The 19,132-nt window shown below is 40.6% G+C and overlaps 1 protein-coding gene across 2 annotated transcripts; it reads left to right on the forward strand.

Annotated features, from left to right (window-relative positions):
* Positions 1-468: 468 nt before the first annotated feature.
* Positions 469-18,828, forward strand: TLR8 (toll like receptor 8). 2 transcript variants are annotated; one of them, XM_078362821.1, is made up of 3 exons: positions 469-563; positions 14,703-14,879; positions 16,845-18,828. In XM_078362821.1, the coding sequence occupies exons 1-3, from the start codon at positions 561-563 to the stop codon at positions 17,823-17,825; spliced, it is 1,161 nt and encodes a 386-aa protein (XP_078218947.1). In that variant the 5' UTR covers positions 469-560; the 3' UTR covers positions 17,826-18,828. The 2 variants fall into 2 exon arrangements, with proteins under 2 accessions (XP_078218947.1, XP_002762665.2); XM_002762619.5 differs by having other exon boundaries at positions 14,703-18,828.
* Positions 18,829-19,132: the final 304 nt, after the last annotated feature.

Genomic DNA, 19,132 nt, shown 5'->3' on the forward strand with positions numbered 1-19,132 from the left:
GTGGCCACAGCCGGGAGGGAGGGAGACCCACCCCTACCTGTGCTGTCTCAGAAACATGTGAAACAAAGACAAAGCCATGTTCACATTATTCACCTGCATCTGTGAATTAGACAAGGAAGATGAGTTTCAGAAATCCTACATTCAGCACAAATTTATGGTAACTTTTTTTAAAAAAAGAATACACTAAAGTTTTCTTAGTGAATGGAAAAATGTTCCCTTTTTCTCCCCTGCACACACAAATACACAAAAACTAACAAAAATTCACCATATGTGTCTGACTTGGGTTGTATTTAAACCGTTTTATAAATGACTTTTCCCCCAACTTCAGTTTCATAGTTTTAAAGCACAGTCAATAAATGATTTGGCAACAACTAAGAAATCACAAGTTCCCTTCTTTTCATGTAAACTTCTGTAAAACACACGCTAGGTTCTGCTGATGGTAAATAGGCCTGTTTCAGGAAGTTAGCCAGTTTCTCTTCTCGGCCACCTCCTGCATAGAGGCTATCCATTCTGCGCTGCTGCAAGTTACAGAATGAAAAATTAGAAAGAACCACAGACACATGGTAAGTCACTTATATTTCTTTAGCAAAGCTTTCCAACAGAATATGGCATTTCTGACCCAGAAATCTGGGTTGGCGGCAAATGGTATGAACCAAGAAAGTAATAAATGGGCAAATAAGGATGAAAATTAAAGACAAACAACTCTAAATGGAGATAAAGCAGCTTGCTATGAACTTTAATTTGTGTGTCTGTTAGCAAAAAGAACTTAGAGAGTAAATTTTGAAAATCAGATGCAGTGATGATCCTACTAATTTGAACAGGAAAAGAAGAAAATTCCAAGTTAGAAATTGAACTGGAAATATTACTTACTGGCCCTACCAGAGACAATAATCTCTTCCAGAACAACAGGATTAGAGGAGAAGGTGAGGGAAATATTTTTGCTTTGCTGTTTCTGTAGAAAAGGACAAACTCTCTTCCTTCCCATACATAGGTCAATTGCTAGAGCCTAGTGAAGGTTGGGCTTAACCTAATAACATGCTACAATTTCTGTAATTATTATTTTACACTGTCTAGACATAGCAGGTGGTCTGTTTTTGTTGTTGTGAAGAACTGTCAGACTAAAAACAAACTTTACACTTCTTTTTAAATACATATTTTCTAGAAAATTCAATGAGATTTAAAAGCCATTGAAAAGTCTGATTTCAAGAGAGTTTCATCCAAAATGTTCCATATATTTTTCCCCAAAGTCCTTGGAGTCAATTTTGACAACAATTTAATGTACACTGAAGTTTTCTGAAGTTACTTTTTTTTCTGAAGTTTTTTTTTTTTTTTTTTTGAGACAGAGTCTTGCTCTGTCACCCAGACTGGAGTACAGTAGTGCAATCTTGGCTTACTGCAACCTCTGCCTCCTGGGTTCAAGTGATTCTCCTGCCTTAGCCTCTGGAGTAGCTGGGGCTACAGACGTGTGCCACCACGCCCAGCTAATTTTTGTATTTTTAGTAGAGACCGGGTTTCACCATGTTGGCTGGGCTGGCTGACCTCAGGTGATCCACCTGCCTCAGCCTCCCAAAGTGCTAGGATTAGAGGTGTGAGCCACCGCGCCTGGCCTGAAGTTAATTTTTATATCCACCTAATGTTCATTATGGATCTTGAAGGTAAATTAATTCTGCACTAAAATTTTAAGATGCTTTACAAAATGACTCTAGGTGGCCCATATGTATTGGGTCATCTGGGCCAATGACACATATGGGATTGCAGTTGAAATTATCCAGTTTCTACTTGTTCTTTGTAAGCTGCTGTGATAGCCAGTACAACTGTACTATAAGACAGTGGTAAACAGGTGGGGCCCGGTGGCTCACGCCTGTAATCTCAGCACTTTGGGAGGCCGAGGTGGACATGTCACTTGAGGTTAGGAGGTCGAGACCAGCCCAGCCAACATGGTGAAACCCCATCTCTATTAAAAATACAAACATTTAGCCAGGTGTGGTGGCATGTACTTGTAGTCCCAGCTACACAGGAGCCTGATGCAGGAGAATCACTTCAACTTGGGAGGCAGAGGTTGCAGTGAGCAGAGATTGCACCACGGCACTCCAGCCTTGGCAACAGAGCAAGACTGTTTCAAAACATTTAAAAAAACTAACTGGTAAATAGAATAATAATCAAATCAAATCAAACTTGCAAAAATGGCCACTTCGCTCCCATTGGTGGCCAATGGAGGTCAAGGACCTGGCTGACCTCCTGCCTAAGGGCAGAGGTTCTTAACCTTGGCAATGGACTCAAATCACAGGGGGAGCTTTAAAAACTCCTGCTGCCCAGACTGAATCCCAGACCAATGAAACCAAAATCTCTGGATATGAGCCTTGGCATTTGTAGCTTTTAGAATTCCTAAGTACCTCCACTGTGCAGCCAAAGTTAAGAATCAGCAGTTTTTTGGTCCTTTGGGGTTAAAAACACGGTCCCTTTTTTTTTTTTAGGTGGCTAGAAGGGCTCCAGGAAGAGCTGGAATGTATCCACTAGCCACCTTGGTTTGATTTTAGAAAGTAAAATAAAAGTTCTAAGTATGCTTTCTCTGAAAAGCTGAGGCTGCGGATAAGGGTGAGAGGGCAGTTGATGGAGTTCATTCTCCTCTTTCAACCACTGATTCTCATCCTTTCACTATAATAACCTAAGAACCTCTGAGTTTATGAGAGAGAGAGAGAGAAAGCAGTCTTATGGAAGACCCCAGACTTATAGAATATGAAGGTGTGTGTCACAGGAAAGGTCAGTCTTTGAAACGCTGTTGGACATTATTTGTAAATGCATCTTAGTGTCGCCTCCAGGATTCATTGAGGTAACATCATTCTAATGGAACATCTCTGAGTTCACCTGGGTTATTAAATGGAGTTGAGGGATTTGTTATTTTTAAATCAGCAGTCCCAATTTAGGACCATTCAAGACTATAGGACAAGCCTGTCCAACCCTCGGCCCACGAGCTGCATACAGCCCAGGGCAGCTTTGAATGTGGCCCAACACAAATTTGTAAACTTTCTTGAAACATTGAGAGAATTTTTTGCGTTTTATTTTTATTTTTTAGCCCATCAGCTATTGTTAGTGTTAGTGTATTTTATGTGTGGCCCAAGACAATTCTTCTTCTTCCAATGTGGCCCAGAGAAACCAAAAGATTGGATACTCCTGCTATAAGACATGGTAATTTAAATGCATAACTTGTGGCTCTGTATTGGCATTAGCAGAGAACAGGCTGTGTTGATTTTGCAGACAGTTACAAAGAGCTGCTAGTAATCGCGTATATCTAAAATCAGTAGATTTCCTGTGCTTCTAAGGAATGACAGAGACTCTGGAAGCTCTCTGTGGTAGCCCAATCAGTGCAGAAAGGGAATGTGGAAAATCCACCACGAGCATTTGAGTCTTGAAGGTTCCACATAGGGCTGTGAGGTCTCTGCTGATCACTGAAACCAGATCATGGCCAACTAGCACCTTGGCTTCAGCCGTCCAAATTCATCTACCACCTACCATTTGAGTGACCTGGAAAACATTTACCTCTCTGAGCCTCAGGTCCCATGTCTGTAAAGCAGGGGCCTCATGGACTTCACTGATTTTTTTGAGGATTAAACAAATGCTCCCTACCCTATTTCCCAGCATCCAATAACAAACTTTTTCATATTTTTGTGTATGTTAAGTCGGGACTCATCTCTTCACTGTTAAGTGCACTTAATGTGGTCATGTTTTCTTTTGTCTTCCAAAGCTGTTAGTGAATCCACTGAATTTGGGATGGGTAAAATAAAGTATCTATGATTAATTGTAAATTTCATCTAAAGTGACAAATTTTACCTCCATAGCCATTTCTTAATTTCCTTTCATCATGTATCAGTGGCCACCATTGTTAACTGTGAATGAATCAGAATCCATTAAAAATTAGAACTATTTTCAGTCCCGCAAAAATTCAACTCTGGTTGAATCCAAACATTGTGCTGAAACTGCTAAGTAATTGAATTGAGGAGATTGATTACATTTTATAATCAACAAGTTCTCTTGACACTTCAGTGTTAAGGAACGTCAGCAGAACCTATCCCAGGAGACCTTGAAGGAAGCTTTTGAAAAGGGAGAAGGAAGGAGTCATCTTTGTAAAATAGCTCCTGCAGCACGGGAAAGGACTCTAAAAAGGTAAAAAGCTGTTTATTTCAGGAAGGCAGCTTTAGGCCCCTCCCAGACCACCTGAACTGCATACTATCTATGTGGGATTTATTTTAGCCTTAGCTAGCAGCGTCCCTACCTTTGTGCCCACATGTCTGGTCTCTGCGTAGCCTGCAGCCCTCCCCTTCGGGTGAATTCTAGGTGTGGCCTCTCTGCTCATTGCAACACTCAGGGAGTGAGTTTTCAGGGAAGGCAGACTTTCTGAGCTGTTCTTCAAACTGCTCTGGTCTTTTAAAAATGTGTTTGGTGGCCATGCGTATCCAATTTCAGAAGGAAGATTTGGGTGAGGACAGAGAGGTTGTTTTTGTTGTCCTGTCTGGTTCCTTCAGCATCTGCAGAAGAAAATTGGCAGGTCGTGTACTGTGGACCTAACCGAAGAACAGATGATTTATGGAAAAGAGAAAAAGTGTTGTGAAATCGCTTCCTCTACCAATAGCTGTATTTGGCAGGGAGAGGAGAAGTTGGGCAGATTTTTTTTTCATGATTCATAAGTTTTCTTTAAAGAAGTAGATTTTGCTTTTCTCTGGGTGCTCCAAGGCAACCGCAGTGAAAGATCTGGACCACAAAGCCCCAGTCATCCTCATCAGGATGTTCATTTCAGCGAGCTCATGGGCATGCCAGGCAAAGGGCTTTTTTCTGGCAGCTTGAACTTGTCTCAGCAGAGGGTTTCATAGAACAACTGTCATTTACCTGTTCTCTGCTCTTACTTGATTTGTTTCCCAGGACTACTGAAACAAAGTGCCACAAACATGGTGGATAAAAACAGCAGAAATGTATTCTCTCACAGTTCTGGAAACCACAAGTCAGAAACTAACGTGTTGTGGGCACGGCTGGTTCCTTCTTAAGGGACCTGCTCACCATTTCTTTCCTTCCTTAGAAGGAAAAATCTGTTTCATGCCCCTCTCCCAGCTTCTGGTGGTAGCCAGCAATACTTCATTTTCTTTGGCCTACAGCTGCGTCTCTCTCGCCTTCACCTCTCTCCTCATGTGGATGGCCTTCTTTCCTATGTGTCTATTTCCAAATTCCCCTTTCCTGATAAGGAGCTCAGTTACTGGATCACAGCCCACCTTAATTCAGTATGATCCCCCATTTTAACTTGATGACATCGGCAAAGTTCAAGTAAGGTTGCACTCACAGGTACCAGGGTTTAGGACTTGAAATTATCTACTAGGGGACACAACTCAACCTAAGCACTCCCCTTTTTTGATTCTCTTTTCTGCCACTGCTACTGAGTCCAGGTTCTTCATTTCATCAGCTCCCAATATACTACTCATTTCTAGTAAGCATCTCCTCCTTGTCTTAACTGGTCCCTGTGGCCTGGCCTGAGCCCCATTATACCATCAGCTGTTGACATTAAGGATGGACTTCTCTTCTGGCACAGAAGGCACAGGGCCGTAGGCTTCAGCCTTCTCTGCTTTGCTCTGCCCCATCTACTGTTCTTCCATCTGCTTTCCATCTTCTTAAACTTTGTAGACATTTCTTGTTAGCTGTCATCTGCTCCTATGCTTTCTTTGATCTTACAGGATTCTATTCTTTTACTATTGCTTTAATGGGAGTACCCAACTGTTAGGTTCAACCAACAGAAATTGGTTGTGTGGTCTCTCTCACTCTTGATTTGCATAGTGGTACATTTTTCCTCTACTCTATTTGCAAAGTTCCCATTTCTCTAAGTTATTATAGAGTTGCTCTTTCTCTGTTTTATTTGCATATTTCTCTTCTGCTAGGCTGGATGGTTTCTACCAATTCGTTCTGCTGTAATGAGGCTGACTTCTCCTTAGTATCCTTCTCACTCCATCTGGGACCAGGTGCCCTTTGGTATCCTTTGAAGCCACAACATTTGGTAGTCAGAGGCATGGGTGCAGCTGAAAGGAAGAACTTGGTTCAGAAGGTGCAGGTCTTGCTGGGCATTTAGTTTCTGCTCTGTCTTCTGAGATCAGTGGCTGCTGGGAACTGCGGTTCCCCCCTGCTGGGCATGGTTACACAGCACTCCTATGGACTCGAGCAGAGTACCCTGCAAAATGAGCATTGGCAATCCATTCAAACTCTGTGCAGTTCTGCACAGAATATAGAAGGTGGAGCAATGAGTCTTCCCAACTTCTCTGCAAGCAACCTGCTCACCATTTCTTGCCCTTCCCATTTATATACTTCTCTCTCTCTTTTTTCTTGAGATGAAGTCTCGCTCTGTCACCCAGGCTGCAATGCAGTAGTATGTTCTTGGCTCACTGCAACCTCTGCCTCCCAGGTTCAAGCAGCCTCCCAAGTAACTGGGATTACAAGTTCATGCCACCACGTCCGGCTAATTTTTTGGTATTTTTAGTAGAGATGGGGTTTCACTGTATTAGTCAGAGTGGTCTTGATCTCCTGACCTTGTGATTTGCCCACCTTGGCCTCCCAAAGTGATGGGATTACAGGCATGAGCCACCACGCCTGGCCTGTGCTTTTCAAAATCAGCATTTGGAATTTGTCAACTCATATTTCTTACTTCAGCACTTTTTGGTGCAGGCAGCATTAGAAACCTCAAACTCTTAACTGGAAAATGTCTTTTGGAATGTTCTGGCCATTTCCATGGCCCATAGTTTGTTTTAAGCTGCTATCGACTCTCCCGGAGGCCATTTTTATCCAGAAAGAAAGAAAAAAAGAAAGGAAATGAAAAGAAAGAAAAAGGAGAGAGAGAGAGAGAGAGAGGGGGGAGGGAGGGAGGGAGGGAGGGAGGGAGGGAGGGGGAGAGAGAGAGAGAGAGAGAGAGAGAGAGAGAGAGAGAGAGAGAGAGAGAGAGAGAGAGAGAGCGCCAACGAACAAGAACCTAACATTCGGATGCTCCCATTAAAGCAATAGTAAAAGAATATCGTCTTGTTAAGATCAACTCTATTTTTGGTCTCTAGCGGCCCCTAGAGGATTTCCTCCTCAATTGCTCTCTTCCTTGTATGAAAAAGTTATGTTTGAAATCGTATGTTGAGGCTTTACCTCCAGGCTAGTGAGGCTCCTGCCCTCTGGACCCGCCCAAGTATCCACCTAAACATGTGTCACCTACCAACAATGTTTTGTTTAGCATGCAAAGGGAATGGTCTGAAATCTGGCCTAGCCCTGACATATTTTCTTGGGCCTTTAAAAAATAATTTGTGTTAATCTATATTTAAAAATTATAATAAAGACCTGACAAACACTATCCTCAGCCAGATGATCAAGATACACATAGACAGTGAAAGTCACGTTGATAGCATGCACCCTTCATATGATATGGCTAGAATGGCCCTGCACTTCTGTGACCTTCCTCCTCTAGACCCATTGTCTTGGTATAATCATGACAAAAGCATCAGACAAGTCCCTGTTGAGGTACATTCTACATAACCATTTCCCTTCCCAGTTATATTTTTCTTCACAGTACTTTCACCATCTAACATCTATCTTTCAAAACCAGCAAAAATTTTAATCTGTTTCGTTCACTGTTTTATGTGCTACTCAAATACGGTTCCTGAAATAAAATATCTGCCTAGTTCATTTAATGAATGAACGAATATAGAATTGCCTTATCTGTTTAATTGCCACATGGTATTCCATTGTGTGAACATAACATCATTTATTTAACCAGACTACTACTCGTAGGCATTTACATTATTTCTGGTCTTTTGTTATTGTCAACAGCCCTTGCAATGAACTTCCTTGTATATAGACATTTGCATATTTGAGGGTGTGTCTTTAGGATCTACTTCTAGAATTGAAATTGCTGACTTCCAAGTATATGTTTCCAATTGTGATAGATATTACACATTACTCTCCAACTTAGAGGTGGAGTTAATTTAGACTCCTACCAGCAAAATATAAGAGTACTTGTTTCCCCACATCCTCACCTGCATAATAAATCAGTAAAAAATGGTATGACAGTATAATTTTTTTTTCTTTTTGAGACAGAGTTTTGCTCCTGTTACCCAGGCTGGAGTGCAGTGGTGGGATCTCGGCTCACTGCAACCTCCACCTTTTGGGTTCAAGTGATTCTTCTGCCTCAGCCTCTTGAGTAGCTGGGATTACAGGCATGCACCACCACACCTGGCTAATTTTGTATTTTTAGTAGAGACAGGGTTTCTCCATGTTGGTCAGGCTGGTCTTGAACTCCCAACCTCAGGTGATCCATCCCCGTCAGCCTTCCAAAGTGCTGGGATTATAGGCGGGAGCCACCGCACCCAGCCGACAGTATAATTTTTGAGTGACATTGAGTATCTTTTCCTATGCTTTAAAAGCAAATTATGTTTCCTTTTTATGTGAACTGTTAATATATTTTTGTCCATTTTTCTATTGGGTTATTTTTTTTCCATTAATGCATTAAAAGTATTTCCATATTAAACATGTAATATTTAATATGCATATACCTATTACATATTTATACCAAGTATATATTAAATATGAACGTGTTGATGAAACAGAGCAGAAAGCCTAGAAATAGATCCAAATAACCGAAGAGTTAGTATGTGATACAGGAAGCTTATCAAATCAGTGAGCAAAAGATCATCCAATTAACAACATTACGATAAATGGGTCTCCATTAGAAAACAATATTGGCTGGGCACGGTGGCTCATGCCTGTAATCCTAGCACTTTGGGAGGCTGAGGCAAGTGGATCACCTGAGGTCACGAGTTAAAGACCAGCCTGGCCAACATGGAGAAACCCCATCTCTACTAAAAATATAAAAATTAGCCGGACATGATGGAAGGTGCCTGTAATCCCAGCTACTCAGGAGGTTGAGGCAGGAGAATTGCTTGAATCCAGGAGGTGAAGGTTGCAGCGAGCCAAGACTGTGCCATGGCATTCCAGCCTGAGCAACTAAGTGAAACTGTCTCAAAAAAAAAAAAAAAGCAGTAAGCTTTCATATTTAGTTAAATGATACCTTTCACTGTGCAATCTCAAGAGGAAGATTTTCTAAATTAGACATGGTCTTTACTTTACTGAAGAAAACTGTCTATTTCAGTGTCTTTTTGTAGCAAGACTGACCAAAACTGGTGGTAAGTGTGTAATTTTTAACTGTCAAGAAATACCGTAATGTGCACCTTTGCTAATAAGGAAATGGCCTCCCTTTGGATTATGGGAAGTTTCTTGTCTGTGATATGGGGTATCTGTGTATATATATGTATATTTCCTTTTTTAATACAGGGTAACAACATAGGGTCTTGTCTTTCACCTTTTAAGTTCAGGGAACAGCGTGTCCTGACCACACATGTGATCAGTGTAATACTTTTTGAAGCTTTAGAAATGGGCTCTTGACTCATAAAAAAATAATAAACATGATATTATTTTAATATCTTCAAATAAATAATCCGAGGATGTGTGTTTCACACTGTAGCATCAATGCTAAATTGTGCCTTGTAGATTTGCATTGGCTATACATGCAAAAGACTTGAGTTAGAATGAAGTAGATTCCTTAATTACTATGAAATTCTATCTTGCAAATGCTATAGGATAACTTGTATTTTAAAATATATTTGCACATTTTACATGTGCTACGTGGTTGCCTTTGGGTTTTCTGTGCATGCTGTTTTTGTTATTAAATGGTAAAGGCCTGAACTACGCTCTTCTTATGTGAAATAAATTGACAAAACCTAAAAAAAGAAAAAAGAAAAATATAAGTTGGGTCTTCACCTCACATTTTATACCTAAACAATTCCAGCGGGATAAGAAAATGAAATCATAAAAAATTACTAGAAAAAAGAGGAGAAAATTGTTCATAAAATGGAAGCATGGCAGATCCTTTATGCCTTACACTGCCCTGAATGATCTCATTCCTACCCATGGCTTCAATTGTCAGGACTCCCAAATTCATTCCTCTATCAGAACTCTCCTCTGAGCTTCAGACCCACACACTCAACTGCCTACTGGACATCTCTACTTGAATATCACAAACACAACTCAAAAGCAACCTGTCAAATTTAATTAATGACAGCCCTCACCCCAAACAATCTTCCTTCTCAGTGAATGACATCCATCCATCCAGGTGCACAGACCAGGAACCTAGAAGTCACTCTGATTGCATCCCTCTCCCTCGCAACCTCTACCTCCCTTTATTCCTCCATTGCTATGTCTCTCAAATGTACCTCCTAAACATCTCTTGAATGCATTTTTTTCTATCTCTATTGCCACCACCCTAGTTCAAACTCCCATCATCTCATGACTGAAGTTCTGTGCCCTCTTGCCAGTGACCACTGCAGAATCGATCTAAGCATGGTGCCACCCTGCTTAAAACCTTCAAAGCCTCGAATCACTTCTCAGATGAAGATCAAAATCCACTCTTGGGGGTGGAGGGGGATTGGGGAGAGGTTGGTCATAGGACACAAAATTTCAGTTAGGCAGGAGGGAAAAGTTCTATTGAAGAGCTCTATTATGCAATATGGTGACTATAGTTAACAACAACATATTATACACTTGAAAATCACTAAAAGAGTCAATTTAAAGTGTTCTTACCATCAAAAAATGGTAAATATATGAGGTGATGCATAAGTGAATTAGCTTGACTGAGCCATTCCACAACTATACATATTTCAAAACACCATGTTGTACATCGTAAATGCATACAATTTTTGGTTGTCAATTTAATTCCTATTTTTAAAACCCACTCTGGTCTTTTTTTCCTTTTCTGAGAGGAGTGGTCTCTGTCCCCCAGGCTAGAGTGCAGTGGTGTGATCATGGCTCACTGCAGCTTCCACCTCTCAGGCTCAGGCAATCCTCCAGCCTCAGCCTCCTGAATAGCTGGGACCATGGGCATGTGCCACCATGCCCCGCTATCTATTTTTGTATTTTTTGTAAAGACAGGATCTCACCACACGGCCCAGGCTGGTCTTGAACTCCTGAGCTCCAGTGATCCACCTGCCTCAGCTTCCCAAACTGCTGGTATTAAGGTGTGAGCCACTGCACCTGGCCCACTCTAGTCTTAAGTCCCTGGCTTTCTCTCAGTCTCTTAAATTTACGTGCTCATTAAGATGAGGACTGAAAAATGTACACTCAATGTGGTGACATGACAATAATGAGAACCTCAATGACATCTCCATTAGCTACTTCCTCTGTGCCATTCCAGTCCTCTGGACCCTATGGTGGCAAGCAGTCCTACTGTGGCAAACATGAAAGCTGATGTGCCTTGTCTCAGGCCCACACCACATCTCTCTGAATTCCTTGTCTCAGGGCTTCTCTGGAGGCACAGCCTGGGAAAGTCACTGGAATAGACACAGGGCCTTCGCACATACCACTTCCTTTTCCTGAAAAATTCCTTTGAGATCTTGGTTATGCCTTCCACATGCCTACTCGACTTTCAAATTGCAGTTCAGGTTTTACTTTTTTTTTTTTTTTTTTTTTGAGATGGAGTTTCACTCTTGTTGCCCAGGCTGGAGTGCAGTGGCACGATCTTGGCTCACTGCAACCTCCACTTCCCAGGTTCAAGCTACTCTCCTGTCTCAGCCTCCCAAGAAACTGGGATTACAGGCATGTGACACCACACCCAGCTAATTTTGTATTTTTAGTTGAGATGGGATTTCTCCATGTTGGTCAGACTGGTCTTGAACTCCTGACCTCGGGTGATCTGCCCGTCTCAGCCTAGGATTCACTTCTTTATGGAAATCTTCTCTAGTTTCCACCATTAGGCCAAATTCGCCTCTTGTTCGCTCTTACAGTGTCATGTACTTTTTTTTTTTTTTTTTAATCACAGTGAAAACCTTGTAATGTTGTGTTTAAGTCATATCTGTTTTCCCCATGAGACTGGGAGCCAATTCATACATTGTGAGAGTAATCAAAGAGACTCCCCTGGCCACCCACTAGCTAATAAAGGTAGGGATGAGTCTGGAAGTGACTTTGAAATCTAGCAACGTTGAGACTTGGAAATCACACAGGTTCAGATCTGCTCAGGTGCCTGAGCAAATATAGCATTGCCTGTAGTGTCTCCCCCAAACTGCCTTGCCTGTCTGTGCCCCATTGCCCCTTCCTTTGTTATGCCTATGTATCCCAGTGCAGATGTGAAGCCTGGAGACCGGTGGCTGCCTCTGTAGGAGCTCCATGTTTTCAAGCCATAAATCATCTTAGAATCCATAGCATCTAGATATATTAGATTTCTATTACTGCAGAACAAATCTCTTCCAAATGTAGGGGCTTCAAACAACACCCATTGATTGGCCTAAATTTCCATAAGTCAGAATCTGGGCAGGTTGACCTGAGTTCTCTACTCCAGGTCTCATAAAGCCAAGCTGGGCTCTCATCTGGAGTCTCTGAGTAAACATGTGTTTCCGGGTTCATCCAGATTGTCAAGTGATTTCAGTTCCTTGCAGTTGCTGTTCGACTCACCACTCCACCACCGCCGCGCAAACCCCATTTACTTGCTAGCTGCCTGCAGAGAGCCACTCTTAGCTTCCACAGGCTGCCTGCATTCTTTGTTGTGGGGCTCCTACATCTTCAAGCCAGAAATAATGCACCCAATTTTGTCATATGTCCTACCCCTCTGACTTTTCCTTCTGCCAATAACCAGAAAAAAACATTCTGCTTTCAAAGGTTCGTGATTAGATTAAGCCCATCCAGATAAATTTCCATACCCCATATAATAAAATGCTATCACAGCAGTAACACCCAGGGCAAAATTCATAGGGCCATCTTAAAACTCTGCCTACCACACCAGGTATATTAGAGCCTTGTTTTAGTGCAAGTTAAACATTAAGCAGTAATATCACCATAGTGTTGCATTTGAAAACAACTACAAGCAACTGAACCAGACTAGGAGTTCTGCTCCACTTCAATTTCCATCTCAAAAGGAGCTGGCTTTTTCTTGGCTGTTGCAAACGGGCAATAATTATTGAGCCTCAGAATAATCAACGTCCACATAAAAATCTTTTATAACATAGAGAGGGTGTGACATATAAAGGTGTTAGTTCACCAGCACTAAATTTTAGGAGAATTTAAAAAGAAGGCACCTATCTGGTTTAACCCATAATAGAGACATGAATTGGGCTTTAGTGAAAAATCTAGGCTGGTTTCCGTATCTATTGATAGAAGATTTTTGAGAGTTCTCTTAATTACAACCCTTGATCAAACTGATCACATTAATCTGTTTATTGCATTGTATGGTTACCAAAACTGATACATTCAGCCCTCTGTTTATTAAGAAACAGTTACAGAAAGTGAGGCTCTCTCCTGTGTTACTGGGGATGTATAAAAATATAAAGCACCTGTATCTTCCCTAGGGAAGTTTCAAAATTAGCAAGTAAATAGCTATTAATGTGAATGTTTGTGTGATAAGGCACATATGAGTAGTAGTCATCCCACAAACAATTTTTTGAATGTTGTTTACATTTGAGGCACTGTTAAGGCACAAGGATTTCAAAAGGAGATTGTGTAGCATGATGGCTTAGTTGTTAAAAATATAATTTTGAAATCAGATTGGCTCAAGTCCCAGCACTACAACATACCTTCCTTCAGAAAGGTACTTAAGTCACTGAGTTTGTTTTTTCATCTACAAAATATAGATAATAATAGGACCTACTGCGTCATGTTCCTGTGAGCATGAATGTGGGTGATGAAATGTTTATGAAGCACTTAGCACAATACCTGACATTTTGTTTATTATTATCAACACAAGGTGTCCACTTTCCAGTCAATGTTGCCCACTTTCCAATCATGCAAGTAGATAAGAAAACATAATAGATGTCACCATAGAGGTATAGAAAAATTGTGGGAAATACCAGTAAGAGAGATGCGATTGTATAGATAAGGTAAAGATGACTCTGCCTTGAATATCTTGGGTGATACCATATTAGAAGTTGCATCTGAATTCTCCGTGGGGGCTGGCCAAAGTTTCATCAAGTGTCATGTCAGTAGGTTAAGAATATAAATATACAGCTTGCTAAGCTATAGACTTATAAACCATAGCTGTGGTCCAGCTTAAACTCCTTATAGTGGTGGAGTATCTTGATTAATGGCCTCTGCAGAAGCTTCCCAGGTCTTCTCATCAGCATAATCTCAGATAGCTTCATCTTCAACTTCCTTTTATTTTGGTTTTTGAGACAAGGTCTCACTCTGTTGTCCAGGATGGAGTGCAGTGGCAGGATCATGGCTCACTGCAGCCTCGACCTCAGGAGCTCAAGCCATCCTCCCACCTCAGCCTTTCAAGTAGCTGGGAATATAGGCATGCACCACTACACCTGGCTAATTTAAAACAATTTTTTTGTGTGCAGACAGGGTCTCCTTATGTTGCCCAGTGTGGTCTCAAACTCCTGGGCTCAAACCATCTTCCCACCTCGGCCCCACAAAATGTTGGGATTCCAGGTGTGCGCCACCACACCCAGCCCATCTTCAGCTTCTTTTAGCACCATGAAGCTGAACATAGTAAAAAGGAAAATCATTCTGAACCTAATCTGATGCAATTTATGTAATTGTTAAGCAAACACACACTTCAAAACTCATACAAGTATGGTGTAGCACTGCTAATTTATTTACAAAATACCTGGCAAATACTGCTACTCTAATGCTGTGCTTCCACTTTTGATTTTCCTTAGGAAAACATGTTTCTTCAGCCATCAATGCTGACCTGCCTTTTCCTGCTAATATCTGGTTCCTATGAGTTATTTGCTGAAGAAAATTATTCTAGAAGCTATCCTTGTGATGAGAAAAAGAAAAATGGCTCTGTTATTGCAGAGTGCAGCAATCGTCGACTACATGAAGTTCCCCAAACGGTGGGCAAATATGTGACAGAACTAGATCTGTCTGATAATTTCATCACACACATAACGAATGAATCATTTCAAGGGCTGCAAAACGTCACTAAAATAAATCTAAACCACAACCTCAATGTACAGCACCAGGACAGAAATCCTGGTATACAGTCAAATGTCTTGAATATTACAGATGGGGCATTCCTCAACCTAAAAAACCTAAGGGAGTTACTGCTTGAAGACAACCAATTACCCCAAATACCCTCTGGTTTGCCAGAGTCTTTGACAGAACTTAGTCTAATTCAAAACAATATATACAACATAACCAAAGAGGGCATTTCGAGACTTATACACTTGGAAAGTCTCTATTTGGCCTGGAACTGCTATTTTAACAAAGTTTGTAATAAAACTAACATAGAAGATGGAGTATTTGAAACGCTGACAAATTTGCAGGTGCTATCACTGTCTTTCAATTGTCTTTCCCATGTGCCACCCAAACTGCCAAGTTCCCTACGCAAACTTTATTTGAGCAACACCCAGATCAAAAACATTAGTGAAGAAGATTTCAAGGGACTGACAAATTTGACATTACTAGATTTAAGCGGGAACTGTCCAAGGTGCTTCAATGCCCCATTTCCATGCGTGCCTTGTCATGGGGGCGTTTCAATTAATATACATAGTTTTGCTTTTCAAAACTTGACCCAACTTCGATACCTAAACCTGTCTAGCACTTCCCTCAGGAAGATTGATGCTGCCTGGTTTAAAAATATGCCTTATCTGAGGGTGCTGGATCTTGAATTCAACTATTTAATGAAAGAAATAGCCTCTGGGGCGTTTTTAACGATGCTGCCCCGCTTAGAAATACTTGACTTGTCTTTTAACTATGAAAAGGGGAGTTATCCACAGCACATTAATATTTCCAAAAACTTCTCTAAACTTTTGTCTCTACGGGCATTGCATTTAAGAGGTTATGTGTTCCAGGAACTCAGAAAAGAAGATTTCCAGCCCCTGATGGAGCTTCAAAACTTATCGACTATCAACTTGGGTATTAATTTTATTAAGCAAATCGATTTCACCCTTTTCAAAAATTTCCCCAAACTGAAAATCATTTACTTGTCAGAAAACAGAATATCACCATTGGTAAAAGATACCAGGCAGAGTTATGCAAATAGTTCCTCTTTTCAACGTCATATCGTGAAACGACGCTCAACAGATTTTGAGTTTGACCCACATTCGAATTTTTATCATTTCACCCGACCTTTAATAAAGCCACAATGTACTGCTTATGGCAAAGCCTTAGATTTAAGCCTCAACTCTATTTTCTTCATTGGGCCAAACCAATTTGAAGATCTTCCTGACATTGCCTGTTTAAATCTGTCTGCAAATAGCAATGCTCAAGTGTTAAGTGGAACCGAATTTTCAGCCGTGCCTCATGTCAAGTATTTGGATTTGACAAACAATAGACTAGACTTCGATAATGCTAGCGCTCTTACTGAACTGTCTGACTTGGAAGTTCTAGATCTCAGTTATAATTCACACTATTTCCGAATAGCAGGGGTAACACATCATCTAGAATTTATTCAAAATTTTACAAATCTTAAAGTTTTAAACTTGAGCCACAACAACATTTATACTTTAACAGATAAGTACAATCTGGAAAGCAAGTCCCTGGTAGAATTAGTTTTCAGTGACAATCGCCTTGACATTTTGTGGAATGGTGATGATAACAGATATATCTCCATTTTCAAAGGTCTCACAAATCTGACACGACTTGATTTATCCTATAATAGGCTCAAGCATATCCCGAATGAAGCATTCCTTAATTTGCCAGCTAGTCTCACCGAATTACATATAAATAATAATATATTAAATTTTTTTAACTGGACATTACTCCAGCAGTTTCCTTGTCTCAAGTTGCTTGACTTACGTAGAAACAAATTATTCTTTTTAACTGATAGCCTATCTGATTTTACATCTTCCCTTCAGACACTGCTGCTGAGTTATAACAAGATTTCCCACCTGCCCTCTGGCTTTCTTTCTGAAGTCAGTAGTCTGGCACACATCGATTTAAGTCACAACCAGCTAAAAATGATCAACCAATCTGCACTTGAAACTAAGACCACCACCAATTTATCTATTTTGGAACTACAAGGAAACCCCTTTGAATGCACCTGTGACATTGGAGATTTCCGAAGATGGATGGATGAACATCTGAATGTCACAATTCCCAGACTGGTAGATGTCACTTGTGCCAGTCCTGGGGATCAAAGAGGGAAGAGTATTGTGAATCTGGAGCTAACAACTTGTGTTTCAGATGTCACTGCAGTGATATTATTTTTCTTCACCTTCTTTATAACCACCATGGTTATGTTGGCTGCCCTGGCTCACCATTTATTTTACTGGGATGTCTGGTTTATCTATAATGTGTGTTTAGCTAAGGTAAACGGCTACAGGTCTCTTTCCACATCCCAAACTTTCTATGATGCTTACATTTCTTATGACACCAAAGATGCCTCTGTTACCGACTGGGTGATAAACGAGCTGCGCTACCACCTGGAAGAGAGTCAAGACAAAAACGTTCTCCTTTGTCTAGAGGAGAGGGATTGGGACCCGGGATTGGCCATCATCGACAACCTCATGCAGAGCATCAATCAAAGCAAGAAAACAGTATTTGTTTTAACAAAAAAATATGCAAAAAGCTGGAACTTTAAAACAGCTTTTTACTTGGCTTTGCAGAGGCTAATGGAAGAGAACATGGATGTGATTATATTTATCCTGCTGGAGCCAGTGTTACAGCATTCTCAGTATTTGAGGCTCAGGCAGCGGATCTGTAAGAGCTCCATCCTCCAGTGGCCTGACAACCCAAAGGCAGAAGGCTTGTTTTGGCAAACTCTGAGAAATGTGGTCTTAACTGAAAATGATTCACGGTATAACAATATGTATGTTGATTCCATTAAGCAATACTAACTGACGTTAAGTCCTGGTTTTGCCCCATAATAAAGATACAAAAGAATGACATTTCTGTCTTAGTCATCTATTGCTATGTAACAAATTACCCCAAAACTTAGTGGTTTAAAACAACATATTTGCTAGCCCAGAGTTTTTGAGGGTCAGGAGTCCAGGCACAGCATAACTGGGTCCTCTGCTCAGGGTATCTCAGAGGCTGCAATGTAGGTGTCCACCAGAAGCACAGGCATCTCGGGGATCATACCCATGTGGTTATTTTCTGGATTCAATTCCTCCTGGGCTATTGGCCAAAGGCTATACTCATGTGAACCATGTGAGCCTCTCCCACAAGGCAGCTTGCTTCTTCAGAGCTAGCAAAAAAGAGGTTGCTTGTAAGATGAAGTCACAATGTTTTCTAATCTAATCAGAAAAATGATATCCCATCACTTTGGCTATATTCTATTTGTTAGAAGTAAACCACAGGTCTGACCAGCTCCACAGGAGTGACCACCTCAGTCCAGGGAAAACAACTGAAGACCAAGATGGTGAGCTGTGATTGCCTCAGTCGGTCATCAACTATTTTCCCTTGACTGCCATCCTGGGATGGCCTCCTATCTTGGTCATAGATTGTAAATATCAGGAAGCAGGAATCACTGTGGACCATCTTAGTAGTTGACCTAATACACCTTCTTTTCAATATCTGAGGACTTTTGCCACTGTGACTAATGACCCTAATATTAAGCTGCTGTTCAGATTTATCATATATCTATGGCTACATGGTAATATTATGCTGTGGTTGTATTTGGTTTTATTTACAGTTGCTTTTACAATTATTTGCTATAATATTTGACTTCTAAGGTTTAGATGCCATTTAAGAACTGAGATGGATAGTTTTTAAAGTGTCTTTTACTTCTTAACCATTTTTTTAAAAGTATGCAGCTAAATTCGAAGCTTTTGGTGTATTTTGTTAATTGCCATTGCTGTAAGTCTTAAAATGAAGAAATAAAAATGTTTCATTTCACAAGAGGAGTGTACGATAAATATATGGTAGAGAAATTGGTCTTTAATATAAAAGAAATTGCCATATATGCTAAATTTTTTGAGAACTCTTTAAAAAACTATTTGGTAGAAATCAAAGGGGAAGCAATTTTCATGAAGCTTTTACATTAAGATTTTTTTTTCTACAAAGGTGCAATAAATTTTTGATTGTAAATTGACAATTTATAATTGCCTAAATTTATGGGTTATGAAGTAATGTCATAAATTGTAGGTACAATGTGGAATAATTAAATCAAGCTAGTTAACATATCTAATATGTCAAGTACATT

Source organism: Callithrix jacchus, chromosome X (assembly GCF_049354715.1).
Source record: "Callithrix jacchus isolate 240 chromosome X, calJac240_pri, whole genome shotgun sequence".
Lineage (NCBI taxonomy): Eukaryota > Metazoa > Chordata > Mammalia > Primates > Cebidae > Callithrix > Callithrix jacchus.